Source organism: Mus pahari, chromosome X (genome assembly GCF_900095145.1).
Source record: "Mus pahari chromosome X, PAHARI_EIJ_v1.1, whole genome shotgun sequence".
Lineage (NCBI taxonomy): Eukaryota > Metazoa > Chordata > Mammalia > Rodentia > Muridae > Mus > Mus pahari.
Genome location: NC_034613.1, coordinates 138082061 through 138100025, shown reverse-complemented (window position 1 = coordinate 138100025; position 17965 = coordinate 138082061). Strand labels below are relative to the sequence as shown.

Below are 17965 nucleotides of genomic sequence, written 5' to 3'. Positions count from 1 at the left end.
GTATAGGGAACTTCCGGGATAGCATTTGAAATGTAAATAAATATAATAATAATAATAATAATAATAATAATAATAATAATAAAGAATTAACAAAAGAACACAGAAGGAAATTTAACCTTCAAAGTGAGGGGGCTAAGCTACATGAAAAGCAGGAATAGTAGTATTTGGATACTACTACCTTTGTGTTCCTTCAGGGAGTGTGGAAGACAGGTTTTTCCTTCAAGCACTTTGCAATCTTTTGCGGTTGTGCAAATGTTCAGCTGATTAATGGTAACTTCAAGGCAGAAGACCTTTTCCCTGACCCTTTAACTCTCCAATTATCAGATGAAAAGAAAGTGCTGTCCTCCTTTCACGATGGCAAACAGACACATGTTAAACACCTGACATTTATAGGATAGCAGCCATCAAAATCAAAACAGAAGCAGAAAATAGTATGGACAAGTGAGGATGTGGAAACCCCAGAAAACCATGTGGCTGGCTGGTGAAAAGGGAATGTGGTACCTCCTCTGTGGAAAGCAGTAGGAAGGTTCTTCAATACTTTAGCATTAGAATCATCACATGATCCAGCAAATAAATTCATAAAGACAGCCAAACGGAGTTTCCTAGCAGTTTAGGGGAGGGTGTTTTTATGGGACGAGTTCTGCAGCATATAAACATTCTAGAGACTAATAGTATGATGGAAGCACGATGCCATGAACGGAGTTAGTGCCACAAGTGCTTTATAGAACATTCTGAAGTTGCTGGGGTTTTTAGTTTGGTTTTGCTCTGTGTTTGAGACAGTTTATCTCTGTAGCTCAGGCTGGTCTGGAACTCACCACAGAGACCAAACTTACCTTGAATTTATGGAGATCCTTCCTACCTTTGCCTGTGCAATGCTGGGATTGCAGGTGTCTACTACCAAACTCAGTTGGCAAAAGCTCTTCAGGGTTATTTCCACTAAGAAGTTAAGCTAGGTGTGAAGGATTACAAAAGCTGAACTTTTTATTCCACAGGTAGTTAAGAAACCACATTTTCAGGTTATTTTCATTTAAAACAAAATTAATGTCAGATCAGCCACTAAACCTGGAAATTTCTTCTTTCAAAATTCAGCTTAAGGAGCCAGGCATGGCAAATTTATAATCCCAGAATGCAGGAGGTTTTATATATGTCTGTGTGTTTGTGTGTGTGTCTCTGTGTGTACTTGTGTGTGTGTAACATTTTTGGATTTTTGTTTGTTTGTTTGAGATGAGAACTTGTAGCACAGGCCGGCCCAGAGTGGATTCAAATGTATGGAAATTCTCCTGCTTAAGCCTCCTGGGACTACAGATGTGAGCCATCATGCCTAAGAAAACACTTAGTTTTAAATATTAAGGGTATAACAAGTTTATTAAACACAGAAATGATCTAAATAGTTATCAAGTGAAGTCTAGTTCAATAAATGGTATTGTATTTTTCTGATGGCTAGAGACCTTAAAAATACGGTGTAGTTATCTAACAGAAAAAAGTGAGAAATTGCATATTAAATTTTCCAAACTGCAAGTGAGTGCCCTTGGGGGGCAAAGGCAGTTGGATCTCTGTGTGTGAGGCCAGCCTGGTCTACAGAATGAGCTCTAGGATAGGCAGGGCTACAAAGTGAAACCCTGTCTTGGAAAAAAACAAACAAAGAAAAACAAAAACAAAAAAAAATAAGTTTTCAAGACAGGAAGCATGTACTATGCCCCCGTTATTGTAAGAATAATAAATGATTGTACCCTACATGCATATTCAGGCTCAGAAAAAAAATCTGGAAAAATACACATAAAAATGTTAATTATAATTTCTCCAAATAAGAGACTAAGAACAGTCTCTAGTTCTTCATATACGTCAACCATGAGCTAGTGTTTTTAACTATTATTAATACTACAAAGAATTCTTGACATGAGAGAAGCAACAGTGCTATTTAGTTTTTGATAGACTCAGGAAGCACTCTCCTACAGTGAGGTAGCTTATCTCCTTAAAAACAAGACCGAAAGGTTAGGGACAGCAGGTCACCCTACCTTTGCCATCTCTAGGGCCTTGCTGGAGGGCCAGATAAGCTCCCAATGGACTGCAAATTGCTTGGTCTTCCCAGTCAGTACTTTACAACTTCAAGGGCTCTCACCATGACCTGGGGCTAAGTTAAACAAAAGTCTGGGTTCTTCCTTTACAAATCAAAGGACTAGGAAAGAGAAGGGGAGAGGAACCTCCAAGGACAAAGCACAAGGACATAAACATATGAAGAGACCAAGAGAAAGCCCATGACTTAGTGTTCTGATCTGAAAAAATTAACAACAAATGAAAAATTAGAAAAATTCCATCTAGAAGACCAGACAATTTCAGATCGCTTTCCCTAGGGGATCCTCCCAAGCTACTACAAATGAACATAATTCTCCTCAATACCTGAAGCTCTCTCGAGTATCTGCCTGTCTTCCTAAGCAAGCAATAGATGCTGTTCAAAGAAAAAGAAAACTTTCAAAAGACTCTTGTACTCTTAAATAATGTGCTGGAACAACTAGCTTCATTCTTGCCACATTATTTTCCCTTTAAAAGAAAGTTTCAAAAATTTTTAAGTTAAAGCCAATAGAAAAAGATATAAAGGATCGTATTTTGCAGACTTCGTCTCTTCCCTCATTTCTTTTTTTCTCTTTCAGTCAGACACACAGGGACACGGAAGACACACAATAATCATAAGCCTTTACTTATCCAGTGGTTTATTTAGGGAATTTTATTTTGTGTCTGGAAAATAACAGACTTCTGCTTTTAGGAGGACAAATAATGAAGGACTCAGAGAAACATGACCACCTTAGTTTAACTTTTAGAAAAGCAAGTAATCCAAGCTTCCTCTATATGAGTACACGCATAAGTACTCAGCCCTACTAAAGCAAGCAAGTCTCTTCGACTCTGAAAGCACTACTCACAGTTTCTCCATTCACAAGGAAGACTCCAAATGTTTGTGAGCCCCAGGGGTGCAAGGCTCCACAGCTTGCTTGTTCTGGGGGGGGGGATGTTCTTTTCTCCTAAACTAACCTGAAGAGCAAGCTAGATTTGTTGACTGCACAAACATCTGTAATTGCTAAACATCTCTGTGACATGGTGTAACAGTTAGTTACTGCTTGTGCAGACTGCCCATCTAAATTACTCTCTGCTGTATGAGCACATGAAAACTAAGGAACAGAGAAATTGGAAACATCTGTAAAAATTAATGGCCAAATGGACCAAAGCCTTGGGGTGGGATGGGGGGGCGTCAAAAACAATCTAGATAGCTCCAGTAGAACATTCGAATTTAGAAAACCACCCTGCCGTTGGAAAGGTTCTTTCTGAATACATCCAAGAGTGACCCCCCCTCACTGTGGGATTACAGCTAGCCCAAACATCATCATTTTAACATACCCGTGTAAATACAGAACAAGACCTCTATAAAATACTATAGATAAGATAAAGATTTAAAGGCTCTATTTCTTCTCTAAAGGAAAAAAGAAAGAAATACCTCTTCTCCCATCCTGCAGCCAGCCTCGTCTCTTCAGTTTGTAAAGGTCCCAGAACTACCCTGAAATCCTCCCACTTCCTTCAAACAGCCAAAGGCGCGGAGCCTGAGGACCCAGCCTAATCCTGAGTCATACTTGGGACCAAATGAGGAATAGGGAGAACAAAGCTTGCATTTGTTTATGGTTCAGGAAGCCGGGCCGAATCATAGCTTGGGTGGCTTCTCCAGAAGTCCTCCTCCCTCGCCTACATCCCTGCCATAATATAGGTTGCCTCCCAGTGCCCAAAGGTGTGACCACAGGGACAAGGAACGCACTGAGAGTATTTATTGGCAGGACCCAGTGACCGCTTGTGTGCATAGTACCTCTGTGTGTGTGTGTGTGTGTGTGTGTGTGTTTGTGTATGTGTGTGTGTGTGCGCGCGCGTGCATGTTTTAAATGCCAGAGGGGAAATAAAAAAACTATCTTTCAACAGATTATATGCCTGGGGTGTTGGGGATATATAAAATATGGTGTGTTACAAAAAGTACAAACACTTTTACAGAAATAAAATTAGTCATACTACATAAAAATTAAAAAAAAAAAAACTAAAGGAAAATAGCACTGACTTTATGGCTATGCTCCCCTCGGGATACATCATGTCATCAGAAATATCCCAACAGTCTGGAATAAAGTATTTAAACATCAATCTTGTTTCCCCCTAAATGAGATACCATATGAATCACCATTTTAATGACTTCAGAGCCCACTGATAAAGGGTTCAAAACTCTGGAGCCAGAACATGATATAAAGGTTGCAAGTAGGTCATTCCCAAGCTATATCATCTTAAACAAATTAAATTTTGTTCACCTTAATTCCCTTATCTATAAAATGGGACTAATGGAACAGCGCATGTGCAAGGTTCTGGGTTCAATTTCATGCATCACAGAAACAAGAACTGCAAAAGAGTCATCACAGTAGCCACAGACCTGCTTGGTTGTCTAGGTGACCAAATGATATACAAAAGACAAAACACTTACAGAAGAATCTGGCACACAGGAAATACCATATTAGCTACTATTACCAGTTCAGGACTTCACAAATCAACAGTATCTTTTTCTTGCCATGTTTCTTGTATTCTTAGACCTTGATGTCCTGTGCAGTTATGAACCATGGCTAATTTTTAAGTCTTTTAATTAAACTAACTTAAAAATAATAATAGTCTGTACTTACTAACTGCCTATACTGTGGCCAACCCTGAGATGGCTTTAAATTAGATGCTGCCTCAGTCCTCAAGAAAGGTATAATCTGAGTAAATATGGCACAAATCTGTTTATATAACACATACCTAAAACAAAGGTGGGGCTACTGCTGGGTGTGAATGACAGAAGTGATGCAAGTGCCAGGGAATTAGCATTTGGACTGCAGATAAGAAACCACCTCATCAAAACCTAATTAGGATGAGAAAGAACAGACCTGGCTGCTGAGAAGGATTTCAATTCATTTCTTTAGACTCTCCTCCCCCAGGGAAGTACAGCATAACTCCCCACAGGGTTTTCAGAGTGACTTCTTTCAAAAGAGTTTAGAATGGAAAGAAGGCAGAATGAAATAAAACAAGACAAGGAACCTTCCCAGGGGACACAGCTGTCCAACCTCACCTCTGTCAAGGTGACCAAGGTCAACATTGAAAATGAAGTTATTTTGATATCATGAGCCCTTGGCATCTGATGTCACATGAATGAGCCTCCACCATGAGAAAACCTTCAGACAAATGGCTAATTGATGAACATTCTACAAAACTCAAAATTGCCAAGGTCACCAAAACAGGAGGAATCTAAGGAGTTAGGGTGATTAAATACAATGCAGTATCCTGAATGACACCCTAAAATTAAAGAAAAGGGACAATGAATAAAAACTAAGGGTACCTGAATAAAGTTAGGGCTTTAATTAATAACCACCTAGTGGCATTGGCTTATGCATTGCAACAGATATAATATGAATAGAAGCTGCTAACAATAGTGAGAGCTCTGCATGGGGTATGTAGAAATTCTGGTATTACTTTACCACCTCTCTATAACCCTAAAATTATTCTACATGAAGAGCTAATTTAAAAACTAATTAGAAAAGCAACAAATTAAAAGGCGGGCATGGTGGCATAAGTCTGTAATTGCAGTACTTAGAAAACAGACAGGAAACTGAGGAGTTCAAGGCCATCTACAGCTTCATAGTGAGCTGTAGGTCATTGTAGGCCACATGAGACCCAGTCTCAAAGGATCTAAATAAATAAATACTAATTAGGGCAGGTAGTGTGCACAACACCACACACCTATAGTCTCAGCATTTGGTGAAGCAGGAGGATTATAGGAGTTCAGGGCTAGCCTGGACTCATAGTGAGTCTGAATCCAGCCTGGGCAACATGACAACTTATTTCAAAAGAACAACAACAATAAAAAAAACTAATTGGGAAGATGAATTTGTTGCAATGCATAGGTGTTATTTATACATATACACAATTATGTGGGTGCATACACAAATGCAAATGTATTTAAACAATACCCTCCTAACTTATCCCCCACTCCCCGCCCTCATGGCTAGTTCATCTATGAGCAAAGACAATAGAATGCTGACTCTTGGCTTTTTGGATCCCCAAACACACAGAACAATTTTCTTTGAAAGAAAATTTGGCTCATCTGTCAGTTCTGCTGCCAACCGCGCCAATGGCAGCCTGGCTGAAAGCGTGTGCATGAGGTGGGCCCATCTGCCCCTTTCCAGGAGCTACTAGAAGTTCCTGGTGCCTGGCCAATTAGTCATCAACCACAGAGCCCTGGGCTAGCAACTCTGCCAGCTACTTCCTCTTCAGTCTCTAGTCCCCATTCTCGGGTGCCTCCCTAGTTCTCTCTCTAAAGCGCACAGCTGAACTCCTCCACCAACATGCCAGCCCACCCAGAGAAAGCAGGCTGGCAAACTCCTGTGGAAAGAGGCACCACTTTCTTCCAGCTGCCTACCACCATCACTACCTGACCCTCCCTGAGCTCCAGCCCAATCTACCTATTTACCCCTTCGACATAATCATGCTTTCTCCTGATACACAGACTGTCAATCCTGTGACTTCCCATCATCTTTGAACACTCTTTTCCTTGAAAATACCTTTGGATACTCCTTTACTTTTCAGCATCCCAGGAAATTCCCTTCTGCCTGATTCTCACAGCTACTATGGACACAACTCTGCTAGTCCTTGTCCCTCCCTTATATGGTCCTTTATATATACAAGTTTGTCAGATCAAGGGACAACCTACACAGGCATGGAGGTGTATGCCTGTAATCCCAGAAGTTGGAAGGCAGAAACAGAAGCATCAAGAGTTCATTATCATCCCCACCTACATAGTGGGTTAAAAATGAGCCTAGGGACCATGGTAGCCTGTCTCAAACAAAACGTAAATAAAAGGTTTTTAGACAATCCATGGTATCAGATGAGAAACCTAGAAATAATGACTGACCCAAAGTATGACTTTGGTAAGAAGTGATAAATTCCAATTACCTAGATCATATCTACCTGACTCCTAATCAATAATCATCTAGGCAAACAAACAAGCAAAACTACTCTACACCTAATCTGTAAACACAGCATCCAGGTCAATTGTCTCTCCACTTTCCTAATGCTGTGACTCTTCAATACAATTTGTCATGTTGTGGTGAGCCGCTCCAACCATAAATTTATTTTCATTGATACTTCATTACTATAATTTTGCTAATGTTTATGAATCATAATATAAATATCTGATATACAGGATATGGTATGTGCAGGATAGGATATCCACAGGTTGAGAATCACTGATCTGCATATACCACCCAGGCCATCTCTTTTGATGCGGATTGTCACCCATTCATTCAGTCATAGAGAAATCTCAGGGTACCACTGATGATCTGTACAAGAAATCTGGTGATGCTTCAGTAAATGAATACACGAGGCAATTAATGAATAAATGGAAAAGGACTTTTCAGCTAGACCACAAGCACAGCAGAAGCACAGTGAGCTTTCCTTTATAATTTTATCTTGGTTAAGACAAAAGAGAGTCTTCACTTATAGAAACATTTACTGAAGACCAAAGATACAGAGTAGTTTTAACAAATTTTTCAAGGACTTGTAAATACACTGGTGACTAATGCAGACAAGGTCCCAAATGATGGCATTTACGTTTTAGTGGCTGACATTTAAGACTTGGTAATATGAAACAAACAGTTGCCATAAATATAGCAAACTTCGAGTCTACTTTTTGGAGTTTCAAATCTTCCATAATCAAAGGTTTAAAAAAAAATCAGGCTCAAGAGATGGCTCTGTTGCTAAAGTGTTTGCCATGAGGAATTCCTAGCACTCAGGTAGAACCAGGCACAGCAGGGAGAGCATATAATTCTGGTGCTGGAGAGGTACAGGCAGAGAGATCCCTAGAACTCATTGGCCAGCCAATCTAACCAAACTAATAAGCTCCAGTTTCAGTGTGTGACCCTGGCCCAACAACTGAGGTGGAAGCTAGGCAAGGAAGCACTTGCCTTTTAACCCTAGCACACGGGAAGCAGAGAAAAGCAGATTTCTGTGAGCTGGGATCTAACCTGGTCTACAGAGTGAGTTCCAAACCAGCCAGAGTTACACAGTGATACTCTACTTTAAAATAAAACTGAGAAAGACACATGGCATATGAATTTATACACTACATGAAATCAATCAATCTCAATCTCTCTCTCTCTCTCTCTCTCTCCTCTCTCTCTCTCTCTCTCTCTCTCTCTCTCTCTCTCTCTCTCTCTCTCTCCATTCTGCAATGCTCCTGGGAAAGGTTCCTTTCTAGTAAAAAGAACCTTAACTACGTGATTATTATATGATAAGTACTTTTCTAATCATTGTACATATTTACTTAATCCTCATGCTATCTGTAAGTGACAGATCATCTTGTTATTCTAATTTTAAAGATGAGGAACAGAAAGCACTGAGTCACTAACTTGCCTTCTAAGGAAGCAGAATTAGGATTTGAACCTGTCCTATCTGACCTGGCTGTTTAATAACGCGCGCGTGCGTGCGTGCGTGCGTGCGTGCGTGTGTGTGTGTGTGTGTGTGTGTGTGTGTTGACTTTAAACTCACTATGTAGCTGATGGTGATCTTGAACTGTGTACCCTACAGCCTCCACCTCCAAGTAGTTGAATTACAAGCATGCAGGAACACACCTGGTTTACACAGTGCTGAGGATCAAAGCCTGGGCTTTCTGCACACTGGGCAAGCACTCTACCAACTGAGCTCTATCTCCAGTCTGTAGACATACAATAGTAAGAGCTTCTGAGACTGTAAATCTTAGTAATGATCTGGCTGCAGTTAAATATTTCTTGGAAAATACATTAGGCTGCGTGTTTCAAAAAGTACACATCGAGCACACATAAATAGCAGAAAATTTAACCTGTCAAAAAAAAAACAACCCTCAGAGAGAGAGATGGCTCAGTACTTAAGAGCACATATTGTTCTTCCAGAGGACCAGAATTTTATGCCTAGCCCTTCATCAGGTACCCTACAACCACATGTCACTCCAGCTCCAGAGGATCTGATATGCTCTTCTGACTTCCAAGGATACCTGCACTCACACAGGAACATGTCTTGCTTGCATGCACACACACACACACACACACACACACACACACACACACTTAAATAATGATAATCTTTTAAAAACTGTAACATTGTTTCCTATTCTCTACCAACCCTCCCTTTCCTTTTCCTAGACAAGGAAACATGGATACAATGGGAATAAATAAACTGAAGTCTAAAAATCCCATATGCTTCATTTAACCAGTAAGCATCATAATACCATCTGCTCACTGAAAGTCACAGAGTTTGCAATCACTCTAAAGATGTCATATAATCTTATCTTTCCATCCAACTGAGGAATATTCAATAACCTAAGTCTTAGATGAGTTTTTAAAAAACCTTACCCAGTTGTATTTTATTAGCCAAAGAATATATTAGCTCCTGGGCCTCACCAGAGCTTATTTCTCTTCAAAGGATTGGAGATTATGATTGTTTGAATGAAAACAGTCCTTATAGACTCATATATTTGAATACTTGGTCCCCAATTGGTAGAACTGTGTGGAAAGATTAGGAGGTGTGGCATTGTTGGAGAAGTTGTGTCACTTGGGATAGGCTTTGAGGTTTCAAAAACACACACCATTTCCAGTTAGCTTGCTCTGTCTCCTGCTTGAGGATCAAAATGTAAACTCCCAGCTAGTACCCAGCACCATGTCTGTCTGACTGCTATCACCTTCCCCAAAATGATGCTTAAGGATTTTCCCTCTAAACTTTAAGCCCTAAATAAACTCTTTCTTCTGTAAGTTGACTTGGTTGTGGTGTCTTATCACAGCAATAGAAAAGTAACTAACAGGCATGGAGATTCTTCTTTTAAAAATTTTAATCAAGAGAGAGAGGGGAGGGGCTGGAGAGATGGCTCAGCGGGTAAAAGCACTGACTGCTCTTCCAAAGGTCCTGAGTTCAAATCCCAGCAACCACATGTTGGCCCGCAACCACCCATAATGCGATCTGACGCCCTGTTCTGGTGCATCTGAAGACAGCTACAGTATACTTAATTATAATAATAAATAAATCTTGAGAGAGAGAGCGCATTGTGTATGTATGTGTATGTGTGCATAATATAATATAATATACATACATACAAGTGCCATAGTGCATTGTATAGCGGTCAGGGGACAGCTGGTAGGAGTAAGTTTTGTCCTTCCACCTTGGGAGTCCTGGGGACTAAGCTTGATTGCAGGTTCTTTTACCTGCTGAGCAATCTTCTTGGCCCCAGATCTCTTATTTACAATAGAGATCATTACTTTGTTTGTTTGTTTGAAATAGGGTCTTGCTATGTAGCATTAGATAGCACTGGAAATTATATAGACCAAGCTGGCCTTGAATTTGCAGTGGTCACTGGCCTCAGTCTCTAGTGTTCTGGGAATACAGGCATGTAAAACTGTATTCAGCTAAGACTGTCACTTGATACTTATCTGGTTTAATTCTACTATGAAGTTTAATGAATTTTTACTAGAATGGATAAAAAGATTATCAGAGATATGAATGAAAATAATAAAATTCTCTTAACTACAATTTGGCTGATTGAAACAATTGATTTGCAATTTCCATTTACATACAATTTAAATTTTAATTATCTGCCACAGGCAAATGTTTCAATGTTGATACCATAAAAAGGCATTAATTCAAGTGACTGTAATTCTATAAATAAGATTCATGTTGATAGGAGCTAAAAACAGAGACTGCCATATATTAAAAACTAGTAAAAAATAAAAACAACAACAATAACAAAATCCTTTCAAGAAAGAGATGTCAGAAGTCACTAAGAGAAATCAATTAAACCAGGAAGGCATAGGAAATAAGTTCCCAAAAGGATTCTCTGTAAGAAACATTATATATGACCAACCTGTCAAACCACAATGCTTCAAGATATCTTTTCCAACCAGTCTAAAAAGACTGGTTCCCAGATGATTAGAGGAGCCGAGGCTAGTCATGCCTTTAGAGTCCGAACATGGAATAAGTTGGCACAGAAAGCGATGACTATTCTGTATAGAAAGCCATACCAAGTTAGGTCCTGTGCCTCACCCAAATTTCTGCAACTTACCGACAAGTGATCACACCCACCCCTCCTTTACCTAAGTGTTTGATGCAGAGTAATCATCTGAGTGACTCACCAACAAGTGCTCTAAAGTGCTGAGACATCTCTCCAGGTCCTACGGATATATTCTATCTGAGCTTAATTTCAATGGAAGCATTTTGGCAAAAGTTCCCTTTCCTGTAATCTCTATTAAATGAAATTTGTAACATACACAAAAATGGAGCATACATCAAACTCCCATGTATGTGTCACTTGCTTTCAATTACTATCAACTCAGGAGCTAAATGGTATATGCCTGTAATCCCAGCATTTGACAGGCTGGAGGGCCAGAAGTTCAAGGTCATCCTTGGCTACACAAAAGTTTGAATTCAGCCTTATGTACATGAAACCCTGCTTCACAAAACCCACAAAAAATATCAATTCATCACCAATCTTGTCTTCTCTACATCATTCCATCTGTAAATATTTCAGTTAAATGGTACATTACACAAATTATTCACAGGTATATCTACTTTTTAGTATTATGTGGGGTCCTCCTTTATATCTTAAAAAGAGGAGCAAGAATAACAATATGCACTGGCTTTTGTTTGGCTGGTTAGTTTGTTTCTTTGAGCCACAGTCTCTGTATAGCCCAGGCTGACTGGAACTAAGTATATCAGGCTAGCCTTGACTTTTCAATTATACTGCCTCAGTCTCCCAAGTGCCAGGATAAAGGTGTATAGCATCAAGTCTGTCTTCACTATTTCTTTGTTTCAGGGTTGGTAGAGGGCTTTTTCACTGACATGTAATCTAATCATGAACTTTTAAGTGTTACATATTAAACATATATGTATAGGGGCTTGGGAGATGGCTAAGTTGGTAAAATGTTTGCCGTGCAAGCATGAGGACCTAAGTTCAGATATCTAGAATCCACATAAAATTCAGACATGGTAGAAAATATCTATAACCACAGCACTTGGGAGGCAGAGACAGACAATACATGGAGTTTACTGGACAATCAACCTGATCAACAAGTGAGCTTCAGATTCGGTGAGGAAGCCCTGTGGGGGAAAATATAGTATAAAGAGATCAAGAGAGACATCCAATGTTGGCTTCTGGCCTCCAAGTGTACAGACCCATATCCATAACTCCATGCATACAAAGAGATGGGGAGGGAGAGGGAGAGAGGGAGAAGGAGACAGCGATAGATAGGGAGGGAGGGAGGGAGGGAGGGAGGAAGGGAGGGAAGGAGGGAGAGAGGGAGGGAAGGAGGGAGAGAAGGAGGGAGAGAGAGAGAGAGAGGAATTATCTACTGATCGAGAGAATTGGGCCTTAATATTTTACAAAGTTCAATGGAAATTATAAATTATAAATATGGTACTTGAAGTTATCAAAGATAATTGGATTCTGTTTTTTTTCCTCATACAAATGATCAAGTTAGCCACGCCAGAAGATCAACTGCTCCACCCTAAGTGGGAGACAATTCACATACCAAATTTTGTCATGCAGGATCCAATTTGTGCTTCTGCAACAAGCCCCACCTCAAAAGGAGACTTTCCTCTTTAAACATAAATATTGAATACAAAACCAAACCACCTCAAAAGTGAAAAGAACCAGATTGTACACTAATAAAACAGTATCCCACTCATCAGCTCTCAAGTCAGATTATGTAATAACACAATGGCTCCATAAATCAACACAAGTACCCACTGCATCAACACCAGGGAACAGAGATCGTGTTAAATCATTTCAGACGTTGAAAACGCTGCCTGCAGCCAGTCAAACAAACTGTCAGGTTGACGTTGGGTCCCAAGGCTTCACACTGTGTTAAGGGAACTTCTAACACATGGTTTTACTCTGCAAGAAATCAGAATACACACACATATGCCCACATACATAACACACATACTTTCAGAGTTTGTAACTCTGGTAAAGTTATTATTTTAGGTCACTACTACCAATGCTCCCAACTTCATTTCACAAAGAAACATTTAAACACACACCTGGCTGATTTTCAATTATGTACCTGCCCTAACTGCCCCACCTAGCTCCCTCACTCTACTGATATCTGCAATCTCCAAAGTACCATGTTAATACATTTTGAAACATTACACCTTCCACAAATCCTTATGTTTCATATACACAGAGTGGAACAGTGAGAAGAAACAAGGGGACCTTCTGGGGTGATGAAATACAAACAGGCAAATGCTAGACATAGTTAGGCAGAGGATAGGGAGTTTCCAGATCAATTAGTCAGGCACAACCTCGAGAAAAAAAGGGAAAGAGAGATAATACTACCTTTATCTGAGATGGAGAAAGTTGTGGGAGGAGAAGTTGTTGGGGTTTGGATAAAAAAAATGACATGAATTAGAATCTCTAGGTGAAATGATAGAGAGGCATTTCATTCTTGGAAGAAATGTGCTATGACATAAACTTGGGAGTAGCTGGCAGGAAGAGACACATACCTATAGTCTTAGCACTTATGGAGCTAGGGAAGTGGCTTGAGCTCAGAAGTTCAAAGGTCACACAGTGAGATCTCACCTCAGGAATAAACAAACAGGGGCTAGGGAAATCTCTCAGCAGTTAGCACTTGCCACTCAAGCAAGAGGATTGGAATTCAGGTCGCCAGAATCCTTGTCAAAATTACATGGGTATGCTCACTCTTCTCCAACTCCAGCCTCAGTATGCAGAGCTAGGATCTGCGGAGAATGCTGGCTAGTAAGATTTTCTATATCTTTAAGCTTTCAGTTTCACTGATAAACCCTGACTCAATGAATATAGTGGAGAAAAAAGAGATCCTTAATATCGCCATCAGGCTTCTTCATGTGTACACATGTGAACATACATATACATACACTCACACACATGCAAAAACATACAAAAAGAACAAGGATCATGTCTGATACTGATATAATAACTCAATATATTACTCTCAGCTAAAACAAATATTATTAATCATAATAATAAATCACACATATACACATCATGTACTGTTGATTGAGTCAATGGTTGTATTTTTTTCAAATTCTTGAATAAAATGGAGAAAAAAAGAGAATGGAGAAAAAATCTCCATTTATCATTCCTTCTCATTATGAGTATTCACTTTTTTGTGGCTATTTCACAGAATCTGAATGTGGCCATGGGAAACAAAACTCAAGTTCAGACACTAACAACATAGTTTTCAGATCATAGGCAACATCACATTATCAAAAAAAAAAAAAAAAAGAAAAATTTGTTCAGGGACACATCAACAAAGGAAGAGTTTAAGTGAAACATGCTCCAATTTCTTTCTTTGTGCCTTTTCTCTAAGGGATTAAATGTCCAAAATGCCCCCACTCCACAAAAACTGTTTCCAATGCTTGGTGGCATTAGGGAAGGTTGCTAGGGGCTGGGTGGTTAGTGCAGGTTCTACAGCTGCAGATGCTGATGCAACCTTTAAATTTTGACCTCATTGAGTAATGAAAACCATAAGACAATGATAGATGTGAATTAGAAATGTTGCCAGTGCCCTATCCCAAACCTGCTGGCATGAGCGTCAAAGCAAACATCTCAACACTAAATCAAATTAACAAACATTTCTTAAACACAGCACGAGTGTAGCTTATTATAATTTGGAAAATTCCACAGTATTTATCAACTCCTAAGGAAGGCTATGATGCTCAGAATTGTACCACAGTAGACGTCAGCAGTAGCCACAGAGCTATGGCTCTGGGTATGTTGCCATAGCAACCGCATACTCAGCAGCAACATGCTGTCTGCTTCTCACCAGCCCAGAACCAGAAGCAGAAGAAAACAGCTAGCTTCCTGATGGGAGCAACCCAGGGAGTCGGAATCCAAACTGTCTCTATCATTTGCTCACACGCACACAGGAGACTTCCTTTCAACAGTCTGAAATTCTCTCTACCTAACTCTTAGAAAAAAAAATCCACACAATTGCTTTTCTCCACTATATAAACACAACCAACACACATAAACACAAAGCATTAGAGATAGATTTGGGGGTATCTGAAGGATTTCAGGGTCATATATTTAGCTGGGTCCAGGTATGAGTGGCTTCTCTGGATGGGAGATGGAGAAGTGCTGAAACATTTGAAAAGTCATCCCGAGAAACACTCTTTAAAGGAGATTTATATAAATGAAGTTCTAGGTGTTAGACCTGATCCCCAGAGTAGTACCAACCTTTGAGATGTGAGACCTGGTGGGAGATCCTTAGGTCACTGACCTTAAAAGAGATTATAGGTTTCCAACCCTCCCCAGCTCTTTTCTATCCAGGTCATGAGGTAAGTCATTTTGTCCTACCAAGTTAATTATCTCAAGCCATATTTTGCTATAGTTGTGGAAACGTGACCGACACAAGAGAGTGATAAGAAATCAGCAGCAGGGAGACCATTCCTGCACAAAAGGGGAATTTAAGTGGGGGGAGGGGGAGGAAGACATGGACCAGAAACCTTTGAGGTAGAAGCCCAAGGCTCTTCCTCATTGCAATGAAATCAGACAGAAATGTCAAGCGTACCTTTTCAACGGGCAGGAAGTCATTTTCCACTTCAATCGACCTTGGTCTTAGTTTAATTGGCTTGTCTTTGAAAATGTCTCCAAACCCCACTCCTTTAACTTTCTTGGGCTGGATGGCTGCAGTTGCCATGGTCCCGTTGGCACCTTCGGACTTGGTACTGCTGGAGTCGCCTCCATCACTCTCGGAGCCTGTGGTTTCTCTTAAACCTGTCACCAGTGGGGATGAGGAGAGAGAGAGAGAGAGAGAGAGAGAGAGAGAGAGAGAGAGAGAGAGAGAGAGAGAGAGAGAACGCTCAGAAATCAGCCACAGGCCACAATAAAGAACTTCACAGCTGGCCAGATGCCAGCTCTCACAATGTGCCTGGGCTTCTGTACTCAGGGTGTTGAGTGCGCTGACTCAGGCTGAGTTTTGTTTGGTCTTCCTACCCCAGACTTTAATTTTAAGCAGTGAATCAAAATAGCTTTTCAGAAACTCTATTTTCTTTGTATATGTGACATTTCACATGTTACAGCCAAAGCCTACTTCAATCCAAAAAATTTCCCCATGGCTTGTGTAATACCAACCCTCCCTGGCCATATCTGACCTTCCCACTCAGTCACTACCAATACTGTACCTCTAAACTCTGATTCGTGTCAATTAGAAACTAGCAACCAAAGTATCATTTTCTAAAGGGGAACTGTAAAGCTAAAAGTGATTTAAACAAATTAGCAATTAAATCACACAAAATCATGACTGCCAACAACTTAAATCTCTTTGGATGGCTTCACAGGGAATAAATGCATACAGGCATGTTCCTCTAAGGAAGCGTTAAACCAAACTTGACATTAAGACAGTATTTGCTAGCAAGATGGTGGTGCTTGTTAATGATGGGAAAAAATACTGCCTTCCCAGAGGCCAGAATCCCAACCCCAGGGTTCTTTCTTCTTCCTCTAACACCACCATCTTCCCAAAGCGGAATCTGTTGCCAAAGAAAACACACTGGGATCATGACACAGTCCCCTGAACCTCTTACGCTGTGTGTTGGAAGGTATAAGAGAGTTATCAGCAAGACAGCATCAACATTTACATCCCCGGACATTTTGTCCCTAGGCTTTGCCCACACTCATGGTTCTAAAATGGAGATCCTATTTGAGTCTACTTAATTTCAGGGCATATACTCTTCCTTTGGTGTCAGGACATTAATTATAACAGCAAAGGGCAGGGTTCAAATGATATTTTGAATACTAAGTTCTGTCATTAAACTGTATCTTCAAGGTTCTAGATGTGTAGGGTAGGTAGCGCTTTTACCATTTTAGTCTGTATCTCCTGATCATACAATGCCTTTAAGGTGGAAGACTGCCACCAAATTTCTTTTGCTAGTGGCCAACTGTATATTAGCTTCCTGTGGCCACCTAGTCCATAGGAACAATATACTAAATAATTGCTCACACACAATACCATAAGATGTTGAAGCCATTTAAGTGAGGAAGTGCCAGAGTGGGAAGAAACTGTTAAATGCAAACTGGTAAAATACAGAAAGGTTGTTATAGATTGCTAACAACTTTCAGATTCAAACCATAGAACAATAGTTTACTTTGTTGCTGCCATTTTCCATAGAGCAGTATTCCTAAGCCAACAGGGTGGGGGAGGAAGAAGGTTGCCGGTGCACATTTTAATTAACTCAAGCTCTGCATTTGTGAGCAGAAACACAGGACAGAAGAATGAGGGGGCCAGCTGCACATTACAGAACTGGATTGGAGTATGCAAACATGGTGAACCCTGGATTAGCTATCCATTCGTGTGTTTATCTACTCATTGTTTCTGGGAATACTAATGCTGGAGATATAATTTTGGAGTCTAAATATTGTGTCATTTCCCCTTTAACATGTTCTTATTTTGCCGTATGGATTCATTCTATGTGATAAATGGCTTGCATATTCTTCTCGTGTTTGGAAAGAATCATTGAGGGCGAAATAAAGAAATAGTAGGAAGAAACCACATCACCTACCTCCCATCACCACCACCTCCACCATTATCACCACCTCCCATCACCACCACCTCCACCATTACCACCATCACCTCCCATCATCACCACCACCTCCCATCACCACCTCCATCATTACCACCATCACCTCCCATCATCACCTCCCATCACCACCACCACCTCCCATCATCACCACCACCACCTCCTCCTCTACCACCAGAAGGCAACAGGGTAAATGGATTAGAGTGTATCTGTTTTAGTTCTTCAGAAAGAGGAAGTCAGGAGCTCTTCTGTGGTTCACCCTTAGCTACAGCCATAATCTGTCTCCCCCGCCATTTTATTTCACCAAGTTTCCACTCGTGGAGATTTGCTGCCTTCGGGCTCATTGTAA

General features: G+C 40.3%; 1 protein-coding gene across 8 annotated transcripts in view; it reads right to left on the bottom strand.

The window, feature by feature from the left end:
• Sh3kbp1 (SH3 domain containing kinase binding protein 1) overlaps nucleotides 1-17965 on the bottom strand; it is a 341291-nt gene that overhangs the window by 127954 nt on the left and 195372 nt on the right. For all 8 annotated transcript variants that reach the window (XM_021188708.2, XM_029534111.1, XM_029534114.1 and 5 more), the window contains one exon: nucleotides 15612-15817. In XM_021188708.2, the coding sequence (XP_021044367.1) occupies nucleotides 15612-15817 (206 nt within the window). The remainder of the gene's footprint in view (nucleotides 1-15611; nucleotides 15818-17965) is intronic.